This window comes from Drosophila erecta, unplaced genomic scaffold (assembly GCF_003286155.1).
Source record: "Drosophila erecta strain 14021-0224.00,06,07 unplaced genomic scaffold, DereRS2 tig00000000-arrow-pilon, whole genome shotgun sequence".
NCBI classification, from domain to species: domain Eukaryota; kingdom Metazoa; phylum Arthropoda; class Insecta; order Diptera; family Drosophilidae; genus Drosophila; species Drosophila erecta.
Genome location: NW_020825194.1, coordinates 3,544,810 through 3,558,014, shown reverse-complemented (window position 1 = coordinate 3,558,014; position 13,205 = coordinate 3,544,810). Strand labels below are relative to the sequence as shown.

At 42.3% G+C, this 13,205-nt stretch overlaps 2 protein-coding genes across 2 annotated transcripts; both read right to left on the bottom strand.

Annotated features, from left to right (window-relative positions):
• Positions 1–4,318: 4,318 nt before the first annotated feature.
• On the bottom strand, positions 4,319–5,371 carry LOC6555358 (seminase). Its single transcript, XM_001981401.3, has one exon. It carries the CDS (start codon positions 5,268–5,270, stop codon positions 4,359–4,361), a length of 912 nt encoding a protein of 303 aa, XP_001981437.1. The 5' UTR covers positions 5,271–5,371; the 3' UTR covers positions 4,319–4,358.
• A 49-nt stretch (positions 5,372–5,420) lies between these two features.
• Positions 5,421–6,598, bottom strand: LOC6555357. Its single transcript, XM_001981400.2, has one exon. It carries the CDS (start codon positions 6,569–6,571, stop codon positions 5,471–5,473), a length of 1,101 nt encoding a protein of 366 aa, XP_001981436.1. The 5' UTR covers positions 6,572–6,598; the 3' UTR covers positions 5,421–5,470.
• Between the last annotated feature and the right edge of the window lie 6,607 nt (positions 6,599–13,205).

Genomic DNA, 13,205 nt, shown 5'->3' with positions numbered 1-13,205 from the left:
GCCTTTCATATTATCACCTCCCAAGAAAAAGCTTGTTTCTATATTTAATTTCCCCAGCTTTTTTACTTAGCTGGCTCCGGTTGTGTTGTTACATGCAGAGTGCCCCATTCGTAGCTACCCCACTGCCATATCATCGGTATATGTCACACTTGTCATTGATAAATGCTCGATAAGTCTGGCAAATATTTGTGTGCAGCTCGCAAGGTGTTAATTGCAGCCAAACGAAACTATCTATTACCCATGAGCTGTCAGTTTTTCGGGAGATTTGGGAGGTTTGGGGGCTTTGGGGGCTATGGGGAATGGACAGGTGAGCAAGAGCATGTTATCGATGATATTTCATTCATGGCCCTTGGCGCAATTCGCTATCAAACATTTACAAGTTTTTATCCAGCGGATTGTGATTGATATACGAGAAATATGTAGCCGTAAAGCAGAAACATCGTTTATTAGATCATTGTAATTCGAGTTTCGCCACGGGTAATGGAATGCACTCTCATTTGTTTAAATTATGTTTGCACTATAATTGCTTTATTTGCTGTGTGTGTGTGTGTGTACTGGGGTGAAAATATTTTGCATTTCATATTTTCACCATCCCAATTAATTGAGTGTAATGATTTGCACAATTTTCCACCCACTCATTTTATACTGATTTGTTTTATTTTTCCGAACGGGAAACATAATTGCTGCTGATTTGCACTCGGTAACATTATAATATGATGGACTTGCAAATATAGACTGCTTCCTATGTCAATCAGTTCATGGCAAATACATCTGCCCCGGAGTGAATTCAATTGGCTACCAAATGGCCAGCGGACTCACTCGCATATTGGCATTCCCTCTTTATGGCCTTTTGTAGCTGCCATAAATATTTCAAAGGCCAGCGTCGCGTCGGTTACGATTCACATCCATGTCTCTGTCCATAGGAGGGAAAAAAAAATGGGGAAACTGGATATACACACACTCACCAGACACCATTGTCCATATTGGTTAGTGTCCGAGTTTGCTGCCGGGATAGACCGGAAGGCCCGCCTTCTCCATCAGTGATGTGATTTTATTTAAAATTGTTAGGCAAAGCGGAAGTAACTCATTCAGTTAGCAACAAAATCAGACGCCATGCCTGGGCCAAATTGGAGTGTGACTTCCGCATTGCATTAGGGATATACTTAGTTGTTAGGTCGGACCTGGGTCCTTCGTCCTTCGTCCTTTGCCCTTTGTCCTTCCTCCTGTGCGGCGGTGGCTGCTGCCCAGTTGCTGATTGACTTACGTGCCTCTCGTTTTCCTCTTCGCTCTCGGTTTGCCGTGCTTTTTTCTGGCTCTTCCCCGGATTTTACGTGCAGCGGAAATGCATTTTTCCAGTCACGTCTCCACAAACCAGACAAGTGTGCAGACAGAGCTGGAGCCGTAGCCGTAGCCGGAGCTCCAATTCCAGCTGGTGCCAGGTAAGACATACGCCCCCACTGAGTGGCAGCGACGTCCGAGGATTCTTTTGTTTTCGGTTGCCGTTGGCGTGGGAATTTATTAAGCCGGGCGTGATCTATGCGCTCAAGCTCGAGCGAATTAAAGTGCTTTGTAATGAATGCACAGGGTAGCCGGGTCGCCAGGTGGCCCCCAGGATACAGCAGGATGCCCCTGCAGCAACCAGGACACCTAATTGTATGCCCGGTCGCGTGTGCAGCTTAGCAATTAGGTGGCGCGGCCAATTCAAGGGCGTCCAAGGAGACCAAATTCGATATTCAATATGTTTTCAATTTGCCGCTTTTTTCTCGCACATCGCAGCTCCTATCAAAGGCAATCGCAAGAGCCGTAAAACAAATAAAAATAAAACGAAATTATGCCAATAAATGAATTATAAGGCGCACGCACAACGCGGCGTATACGCAACGCTAGTCACAAGGAATGGGCGACAATGCCTAAGTGGCATGTAAATGCCTGTCGGTGTGGGTGAGTGGATGTGTGACTGTAAATGTGAGTGTGGGCAATGATTATTATAAGGACCCTCTCACACACACGCACACATGCGCTGGGCTGTGTGTTTGTTATGATAATGTTAATAGCCCAGCACAGGCTTCTAAAATTTTATTAGCAAGCGGCTTATGGAACTTTGAAAATAATAACAAAAAACCAGCAAGCAGTGCCCCTGCCTCCTGTCCCACTCACTCCTTCCAGTCTCTTCATCTCTCTCTCTCTCTCTCGCCTTCTCCTGTTAGCCATAAAGAATATTGAGGAAATTGCTTTCTTTGCACTCGAAATGCTCAGCAGTCCAGGCCGCTTAGCAGGGTGCACTCATTCTGAAATTGTTGCGTATTATCGTAAAATTTTACGCACACACTGACACACACCCGCACAGTTGACGGCCAAGGACGTGCGCACACATACAAATGCGTTTAACTGCAGAAAGAAAAATTGTGGATAGAGTATTTGCTAATGAAGTTTCTTGTCATACATGAAATCAATTTATCATTTTAATTAAAGTATTTATAATGTAAACAGCATAGGCTTTCATTTTATTTGAACGGAAAATATAGTTTCCTTGATTGTTAACCTTCTGGATACCAACATTTTCTTGGAGTGTACGATTTCATTTTTTCGCTTGACATTGTTTGGGCTCTCCCCCGAAGCAGACGACCGCATTTTTCTTGTCAAACATTTCCATATCCAGCTGCAGCCACATATTCGCTTAGAAGTGCGTGTGTGTCAGCTTTAAATATTTGCAAAAACAAAAGATGGCGAGGCGCAAATGTTGTGCTTTGTTTGTTGCGGCCATTTTATGAACTGCGGTCGCGCCCTTGAATTATTTAGTTTAATTTACGAAAGAGCTTTTTCCATAAAGTGATATGCGGCTAATTTGCAAGGACCTCGCTCCTTGGAAGGGGCACAAATCGCAGCGGGAAGATCAAAAGGGAACACCTAAAATGTAAACAGAACACATGGACGAAAATATAATTTCAATGATTTTCCATTTCGATTTCGATATTGGGAGGGAAGGTCCTTGGAGTAAAACCATTTTAATGATGTTTACACAGTTTGTATGCGCCTGTCAACATGACCGAATGTATCTGATTCCCAGTCTCCCCGTCACATTATGTACTTAATGGCGATTGACTAGAACTTTTCACTATGCCCGACGGAGTACTTTAGTTGATGACATTATCGCTGCAGTACAAAAGGTTTTTTGCCACTGCCACTTCATCTCAGTGTTTGTACAGTTTCTTGCCATTCATTCGGCTGGATTTTTCGTCAATGACTCTGAGCCAAAGGACATTTCCGGCAAATATTGCTAAGCGTCTGCGCGTTTCATGATTCTTGTCGTTAGGCAACTTTGATTTGGCAGCGGCGGCGGCGGAGGCAGAAATTTTTCATTAATTTGATTGGACCTCAGTCAGCCGAACGGAAATGAGGCAGAACAATTTAATGTCATATTTACGGCACACGAAAAATGGTTTTCATTTGATCTCCGCAGGTCGGACCTTAGTCGGGAAACGGTTCAATTTAAAAGAAACAAATTGAACAATAAATAAGGCGATTACGATATTATCTTGCCAAAAATAGCATTCACCGCATGGTTCTTTCAATTTTACAGGTTAAACTATTGATGTTTTTATGGAAACGGGTATTTATTTGTATTTTAAATGACTTTTTTCGATGATTATGCTGATTATTCAAAAAAAGGTGGTATTTACAAATATATATTTTAATTGCCTCCTCTTTGGCAGACATTCGTTTACTGGAAACTTGACACTTGTATCCCAAGATGTTTACACCGCAGAAAGTTTTACACAAAACCAGGAAAATGAGGATCCTTGCAGTTCATTAACATATCCATAGTGAAAACTGACTATGGATTACTGAATCAAGTTATTTGTAACGCCTCAGACAATGAAGGGGACCAATTGAAAGATTTATACTTCGCTATTTTGAATTATTTAATATACACAATTCAATTATATTAGGAAAATAACCCAATGGAATCATCCATGCGAACTACCGTAGTGGCTTGGCTTGTACCCGAAGTGTGGACGCCAATCGTCCTTCATATACCTCATCTTGTGGTGTTTTACTCCAGAAGTAGGTACTTTTTCGCCTTTGCAAAAGTGCAGCAAAGCCAAAAGCAATAATACTACAGCTTTCAACATGGCGATGTATTGTAAGAAACTGACTACTTCTATTGCCGTACGTTTCGAAAGGCAATTTACCACACCTGCCGATTGTTAATCCGATTATTAACAATCAATTTGGCATGGGACATATAGTAGTAACTATACTGGATACTATATTTTTGTGCAACTAACTTAAACATTACTAAACAAAATAAAGGAAATATTTTTATTATTATATATTTAACAGTGGGACCCAACCCATTACAAAACGGTATCTTCGATGCGGTAGTCCTTAATCATCTTCAAGCCCATTATCGAGAAGGCGAGAGCATCGTATACCCTGATGTACAGATTCACGCCCGTGAAGGTGGGACAGTTGTGACCAGCCACATTGATGCCGCAGATGCGTTCGTCGTGGACCAGGGGATTCCCGATGGCCATCTGGCACTGGGCCGTATACTTCATGTTCTTCACGCAGATCATGGTGTCGGTGGCAATCACCGCTTCGGGATCCCTCATGCGGAGTCGGCACGCCTGAATCGGTATGGTGTACGTTGTCTGCGAGTGAATACTGTGGCGACTCCTGATCCACAGTGGCAGGTCGATGGGCTCGTATATTTCCAGCTCGGAGTCGCACAGCTTCACAGTGTCGCCAGTCACTTGGGAATTTTTCGGGGAGTTGGTTAGTTGAATAGCAACCAGCATGGGATCCGCTCCTTTCAGGTAGGTCTGGTTGAGAGCCACCTTCTTCCCATCGAGGGCTTCGTCGTCGAACATCTTCATTGTCACCACATCATTATTGTCATCATCAAAACAAGTGGAAGCGGTAATCACTAGCATCTCGGATATCAGTGTGCCCATGCAGATATACTTGTTTTGCTGATAGATCCTAACCATCAGCTCATGCAGCGGCACCTTCCTGTCAGATTTGGTCAAGGTAAGTATGGGCTCTTTGGAATGTCCATACTCTACTGTGTTATTATTGGGAGCGGATGCCGTCGGGTCATCTCTGCTCACAGTACGACGTCGTTTGTAGTCCATTTGGGTCTTTGGATTGTGCTGCGCCTTATAGCTGTCCAGCATATAGCGATGGAGATGAGTGTTCTTAGATTCCGACTCGATCGCCAGAAAAGCAAGTAGCAGGATTTGAATAATGCAGAGTAGTCGCAGCATCGTTACTCAATAAGTCTCTGGTACTAAGCATATCTTTTGACTTGACCATATTGTTTATAAAATCAATTTGTGATGCCTACAACTGATTTGTAATACCTTTGTGACATTTAACTATTTGCAACCTTAACATATAATATTGTTGTACACTAGTTAAAATAGAACGTGTCTTTAATAAACCATAGCATTGCTTCTGAAAGGAACTAATAATAATCAAGCACGGCTGCAATATGTTTCTCTATGGAATTCTCGGGCTCACGATCTATTCCCCCATTAAGAGGATCATCAAAAGCTAATTCCGGTAGAGGGCCGCCAACATAAACATTGGGCGACCTTTTCACCAAGGACTCAAGCAGGGGTGACAATGTGCCTCCGTGCGATTCATTGTATGGACCCGATCCGGTGAATGCTCTCAGTGCATCCGTGGCCGTCTGGATGAAGGGTATGACCGTCCTAATGGGTAGGTATATGTCCATGTTGGTGGAGTCGTCGTCCTCGTCGCAGTGCTCTCCGTATATATTGATGGCCGCCAGTTTGTTGTCAACCAATAAGGGATCCCCGGGCCGAGTGCTGCAGGTGGTCTTCTTTGAGTGCCGCTTGTTCCGCACGCAGATAAAGTCCGGCTCAATGGTGGAAATATGGAATACCTCCTTTAGACTGTAATAGATTCTGCAGCGGTCGTAGCCCAGAACCCGCGTGTTGTACAATCTGATCTGGTACTTGGGTGGACCGTAGTAGGCCATCTGTACGTCATCCCCCTCCTGTGGCCTCTTGCGATGCAGGGGAATGTATCGGTAATGGTCACGGTCGAGCTTATTTGAGAGGGCGAGCAGAGCGACGTGGTTGGTATCCCGTTCCTTCTTATTAACCGGCATGAAAAATCCGATTACTTTATGCGGATCCGGATTTTTGGCGAATTCCATGCCAGTCAGTATGGACAGATGTTGGGCCGTGTACTCATATATGACATCGTATCTCCGCGGCGGGAAGCAGTGCGTTGAGGTCATGACCATCCTGCGGGAGATCAGCGCACCAGCACAGATGACGGATCCCTCGTTCAGCACGTTCACGTAGTAGGACAAGTCCCTCGTCGCATCGAAGGGAAGTCGTTTGTGGACCTCCACCGGTTTCGGTTTGTCCCGTTCCTCGAGAGCTTCGCGATTGTAATCCACGTGGTCCTTGCTTCTGTGGGCCCGATTGTAGTAAGTGGGTCGGTGGTAGTTCTCCGAGTACTTTTTTATCCACATGGATGCGCTGTAGTCCAGCCCAAGGATGGGCAAAATGCATGTGATTAGGAGTCGCATGTCGAATAGGAACTGGCACTTTAATCAGATTCCAGCATGGCAAAAGAGATTCACTTAACTAACTTAATTAGTTTCACTTTAAGCAAAAGAAAATAAAATCACTCAGAAAAACAAGTTTTAAGTCAAATCAAAATGAATATTAGAAACAAACTTAAAATAAATGACAATTTATTGTTGATCTTTGGGTTTATTTAACTTTGCCTTAGAGCAAGTAGTTTTTTCTTAGTGTAAATATTAATTAAAAATTTAGATGAAAGCCAATCGGCAGGCTCATCTGTTACTTCTCTCTCACATTCTCTGTGTAATTCCTGCATGTCCTTTATTTGCCGTGCCTGTCATTGTTTTCGCATTGCCATTTTTTGTAGTCTACTTTTGTGCGCGACGAAAGTGAATGAAGGAATAAAGGATTTTGCTGGAACTTGTGAGAGTATATGTGCTGGACTGCGGCTGCACATTGAATTATAAGCCAGGCATCGATGCCCGGCATTTAACTCTTGCCTTTTGCCGCCACCGAGATCGGAGCAGACAGCTGAGTGGACCCTCCTGTCAACGGCAGACGACATTGTGCCGGACATGAAAGGCTTGAAAGGTATATAAGCTAGATGGCTGAAAAAGTGCGCACAACGAAGGACATAGATAATTAATTTGCTTTGATTACAGTTGTCTGGTGCGGGAAAGTAACCCCTTTTCTAGGGGAAAAACTGAAAAAACTGATTCAGAATCAGTCTTCGACTGGACCTCTGAAGTGGACTGACTGGCAGACGGAAATTGAAGTGCTTGTAATGTATGCACCGCCTGCGGCAAGAAAACGGATGAGCCAAAGGCATTTCCAGCTGGTAACTCCCTGCTCCTCTGCCGTCGACAGCAAAAAGTGACAGCCATGTCGGCAGGCTCGACGGCGACGAGTGCGTCTAATTGATGGGCAGACGAAGGCTTTTCCATGCAAATATATAGTAGGGGTCAGGAACTGGATATCCGCAGGCAGGCTGATGGGCAGCGACGAACAGGAGCAGGAACAGCTGCTGGGTCGGGTTCGCTCATCAATTATTTAAAATATGTTACACTTGGCACATTATCCGACTGACAAACATGTGTTTGCCGTTTGCCATTTGCCGTGCCCGTAAGCCGATCCAACCGGCCATAATAGCTGGTCATTATATTTATGTGTCGACGCGAGGGGACGCAAAGGAGGAACCCACCTGGCATGGGCAGAAATGGCATGAAAAAAAGGATATTCAACGACCTTGTCGAAATTTATGCGTACGTGCCCGGCTGAAAAACGTGGTCGACGACAAGCAACCTCGGGTCATTTATTATTAGCTGTAAAACGCGTGCTGGATCCGGTTCCAGTTTCAGTAGGATTTAAGTGCTCCTAGGAGCTGACTTTCATACAATAAACAATCTTCATTCACAAGTTGCATAGGATACATTAGGATAGGAGAGGATACATCTGATACATTAGGCGAGTTCTGATTTGTTTACGTATGGTGGGAAATTTGCCTTTTTTATTAACTATACGGAGGCTTTGCATTCAAGTGGCACCACGAACCCTTTCCTTTAAAACTGTAGCCCAATTATGTGCTCAGCTTAAAGGATGATTTGCGCCAGGGCGGTAGTTGTGTTTTATCCGAACGCTGTCGTCGGCAAATTAAATGTCACTCACACGCCATGTAAGCCGGCAAAGATTTTGCAGCTCATTATGCAGCATGACGCAATGAAAAACACAGGAGGGGGCCAGCTAGATGACGGGGGTTGAGCTTATTTGAATTTACAAGTTGCCAGCGACCAATGGTAAATTCCATTTCGAGAAGGGAGCTCTTTAAAAGCAATCAAAGACGCTGCTGCCGTCTAGAAGGATCTGCTCCGATGGATCTCTGGCCGGGATTTGGCTGCAGGGTCAGCTGTGCGAGTACATTTGTCTTGTGCAGTTTTCGGAGATGGACACGGCAAAAGGAAGCCATGGATGCAATGGACACGAACCGCCGCTGGCCAAGTTAAAACTGGAGCAGCACCAAGCACCAGCACCAGTACCAGCAACTGAAAGGAGCAAAAGGAGCTGAAGGAGCGATCTCGGCGGTGGCGGCTTTGCCTTTGATTGCACTGGCTCTCTGCCTGTCTTCTACTCAAGCACAGTTCGTTGCACACTTGAACATACCCTCAGCAAATAAATGCAAATTTTTGCCATGGCAAACACTCACACAAACATACACACACACACACGCACACGGGCATACGGACATAGACAAGGACTACTGCTCCTTTTGTTGCCGCCGTTGCACATTTCCCGAACGCCAAAGCGCTGCTCTATTTTTCCCTGCTCTTTCAACATATTTGTATAAATTTTCGATTTTCTGCTTCAATAGTCCGCCGGAGTTGCTGCTCCTCTACACTTTGTTTATGTCTCAAGAATTCAATATTTTTTCAAACTATTCCTGCTGCTTTCCCCGCACTTGCTTTGTTATTCAACTCTGGTTGGTTCTGGTTCGATATGTACAGCGTTACTACCAAAGGATTGGTAATCCCGAGACACCTTTAAGCTCTACCCACATTACTGTTCGATTTGAGCTAGAGAATTTACTTTTCACTCTCACATTTTATATGCTCATTAAATTTTATTGCACCCATATAGTTGCTAGTCCTTCAAAGCACGCAGAACTCGTTTTGTTTTGGAATGTACGTGCTTAAACGCTGCCTTCTGCCGTTTGCTACTTAATGGCTAATTAGTGGTATAATTTACACCTTAATGACTCTACAACAATGCCCAGGCGGAGCAGCCCAAGCTGGAGGGGGATGTTGGATGTGGGATGAAGGAGAGAAGGAGGGAAGCTGCTCCAGCCAAGAAGCCACAACCATGAGGCAAGGGAGCTGCAGAGCTGCTGAGCAGCTATCTAGTTTAATCCCAGCACCTTGTAGGCCACCAGTTCCCTGCTCTGAGTTCCCGGCTCCCCATGCCCATGGCTACATTTTATCGCTCGGCTCATATGTATGTGCGCTGCTTTATGTGCAAATCAGCGTCCATTAATAAAGACAGCTAGCGAAACGTTACGCATACGCCGCGTTGCATTAATCACAGCAAACGATACGTTGTCCTGGGCCGCAGCGTGTTAATTTCATCGCAAATGCCTTTTCCAGTATGAGAATTTATGTATGCCATTTTAGACAGTTTGATTTATGACCTCGGCTCGGAAGTGAATCGAGCTTTGGTGAATTTATTTTACTGCTTTAATCGCGTTGAGGAAATCCCTGAAAATCACACGCTTGCTAAATCAATTTATTAGTGGCTTTACCGAATTCAGCTAACTTTAAGCCCAGAACATTGTATGCATGTGGGAAAAGCGTCGAGTAAAATTACTTTTCAATATTTCTCACCAAACAAATTGATTGACTTGCATGCGAGGCGAGGCAAAAAATGTTGTCACGCACTCTGAAATTATTCAAAATGACACAGCTCACACATCACACAATGTGTGTGCACCTGACAAAGTCAACGCACTGCCAAATCGAAAGGCGAACTCCGCGGGTGGCAATGCAATTTGCAAATTGCCATAAAGCTGCAATTGTGTCAAATATTTTAATGTAATAAGGGTCGCAGCACGATAGCTGTATGCACTCCCATTCGAATTCCCATTCAGCAACCGGTTCAAAGGACACCAACTAATGGCAGTCCCACGCTGCGTATACGCAATGCGTCAGCAATGACATCAGCAGTCGCCATTGTGAGATATGCTCGTACTTAAGGCGAGTTGCTATCGAATGGCTTATCGCCGTGGCAATTTCGTGAACAGATCAATTACGAACGGGCATAAATCCGTTTAGGACCACAAAATCTAAGCGGCACCCCCTAATAAAATTGGCAATCGTTGAAAAAAACTAAGGCTACCCCCTCGAGCTATTCAATTTTTATTATCCTTTTATACCCGTTACTCGTAGAGTAAAAGGGTATACTAGATTCGTTTAAAAGTATGTAACAGGCAGAAGGAAACGTTTCCGACCATATAAAGTTGATATATTCTTGATCAGGATCAATAGCCGAGGTCCATAATTCAACTTATCTTAATCGGAATTTGAAGTTGCATACCTCTAAATTTCTGGAGCAATTCTCTAAAAATCTGCATTCAAATTTGAAAATTTATTTTTTCTAAATTTTTTGGTAATTTTTCCGATGTTATGATGTAGAAACTCAAAAATGTCCCAAGACTGATGTTCTAAAGTCCATAACTCAAATTATCTTAATCGGATTTTGAAGTGGAATACCTCAAAATGTTTCTGGAGCAATTCTCTAAAATCTGCATTCAAATGTAAAATTTTTTTTTCTAATTTTTTTTGTTATTTTTCTGATCCTTTGACGTTGTGGAAATTCAAAAATGTCCCAAGACTGAAGTTCTAAAGTCCATAACTCAACTAATCTTAATCGGATTTTGAAGTGGCATACCTCTAAATGTTTGTAAAGCAATTATCTAAAAATCTGCATTCAAATGTAAAATTTTATTTTTAAAAATTTTTTTTGTAATTTTTCTGATGTGATGATGTAGAAATTCAAAAATGTGCCAAGACTGAAGTTCTAAAGTCCATAACTCAACTTATCCTAATCGGAATTTGAAGTGGCATACCTCTAAATGTTTCTGGCGCAATTCTCTAACAATCTGCATTCAAATTTAGAAATTTTTTTTTTTTTGATTTTTTTGTAATTTTTCTGATGTATTATGTTGTAGAAATTCAAAAATAGCCGAAGGCTGAAGTTCTATACTCCATAACTCAACTGATCTTAATCGGATTTCGAAGTGGCATACCTCTAAATGTTTCTGGAGAAATTCTCTAACAATCTGCATTAAAATTTAGAAATTTATTTTTTTTTGATTTTTTTGTAATTTTTCTGATGTTATGATGTTGTAGAAATTCAAAAATGTGCCAAGACTGAAGTTCTAAACGTCATAACTCAACTTATCTTAATCGGAATTTCAAGTGGCATACCTCTAAATGTTTCTGGAGCAATTCTCTCAAAATCTGCATTCAAATTTGGAAAATTTTTTTTTCTAAATGTTTTTTTGTAATTTTTATGATGTTATGATGTTGTTGAAACTCAAAAATGACTCAAGACTGAAGTTCTAGAGTCCATAACTCAAATTATCTTAATCGGAATTTGAAGTGGCATACCTCTAAATGTTTCTGGAGCAATTCTCTAAAAATCTGCATTCAAATTTAGAAAATTTTTTTTTCTAAATTTTTTTGTAATTTTTCTGATGTTATGATGTTGTAGAAACTTAAAAATGTCTCAAGACTGATGTTCTAAAGTCCATAACTCAACTTATCTTAATCGGAATTTGAAGTGGCATACCTCTAAATGTTTCTGGAGCAAATCTCTAAAAATCTGCATTCAAATTTAGAATTTTATTTTTTCTAAGTTTTTTTGTAATTTTTCTGATGTGATTATGTTGTAGAAACTCAAAAATGTCCCAAGACTGAAGTCAAATTACATTTGAAATTTTATTTTTTTTAAACTAAAAAAAAATTTTTTTTAATTTTTTTCGCCAAGAAACTGTCACGACCAAGCTTTGAACATTTATTTTGAATTTTTTACACAATTTCTACCGTTATTCCAGCAAATATTGAAATTTCGCATTACCACTTTCACTAGCTTAGTAACGGGTATCTGATAGTCGGGGAACTCTACTATAGCATTCTATCTTGTTTTATTAATGGCTCTGGCCGCGGTCCTTAAACCAAAACTCAAAATATATTTTTGCCGGAGGACGACTTAACGGCAATGCAGGACGACAAGGACAATCGGCAGCGAGTTAAAAAACAAGCGAAAATATTACAACATTTTAATAGCGAAAATGAAGATTTATTGCCCACGACGACAACAGCGACGGATGACGATGCCAAAATGCCAGGAAAAAAATAATCGGGAGCTCAACTAAAAAGCGTGTTAAAAAAAAGTAAAACAAAGAGCCACTGACCAGCAAAATCGGAAGCAGTAAATGCTGGAAATCATTCAAGTAATCGACTAGAATGTGCTACATTTATACGACAAACATTTAGTAATAGCTTAAAATATACATAGTTCAAAGTCAACTAGGACTACGGCTAAATATTATAAGATAATGCCGTACATATAACGACTTGCAAGAAATCAAAATTTAAGTTACAACAATATCTTAAAAGGATTAACACGGTTAAACTTAAACCTAAGAACTAATTGGTGAACTGATCTACCCCTCACACTTTAAAATGCCTTGGGTATCGGAATGTGAAAAAAGTGCAAAGTGTAAAAATCGCTGCCGCGTCACGTCACGTCAGCCGCATGATAGACCAGTCAGAACCGCCCCTCCTTGCCCCAGCAGGGGGCGTGTCCAGTCGGGAGTCCTGACTCCCATGCTCTCTACTCCCGTATTCCGATTCTTGACTGCCATATACCGATTCCCTTATCGCAGCCATAGTTGCCGCCATTGTGTTGCCGTTGCTGCTGCTGCTATTGCTGCTGCATGTTGCTGCTGTCTGAGCCTAGCGCACGTCGCAGTTTGTTAGCTGCATGCCACAGCGACCCCACCCGTCCTATCCTAGATGCCTCCCAGAAGCGTCGCCATTGTTTGCTCGCCCACTGTGCACACACAACTGGGCGTGTCCAATCAAA

Bases quoted from the DNA above. Each gene is read 5' to 3' on its own strand.
- LOC6555358 (XM_001981401.3), bottom strand. From the start codon at position 5,270: ATGCTGCGACTACTCTGCATTATTCAAATCCTGCTACTTGCTTTTCTG.
- LOC6555357 (XM_001981400.2), bottom strand. From the start codon at position 6,571: ATGCGACTCCTAATCACATGCATTTTGCCCATCCTTGGGCTGGACTAC.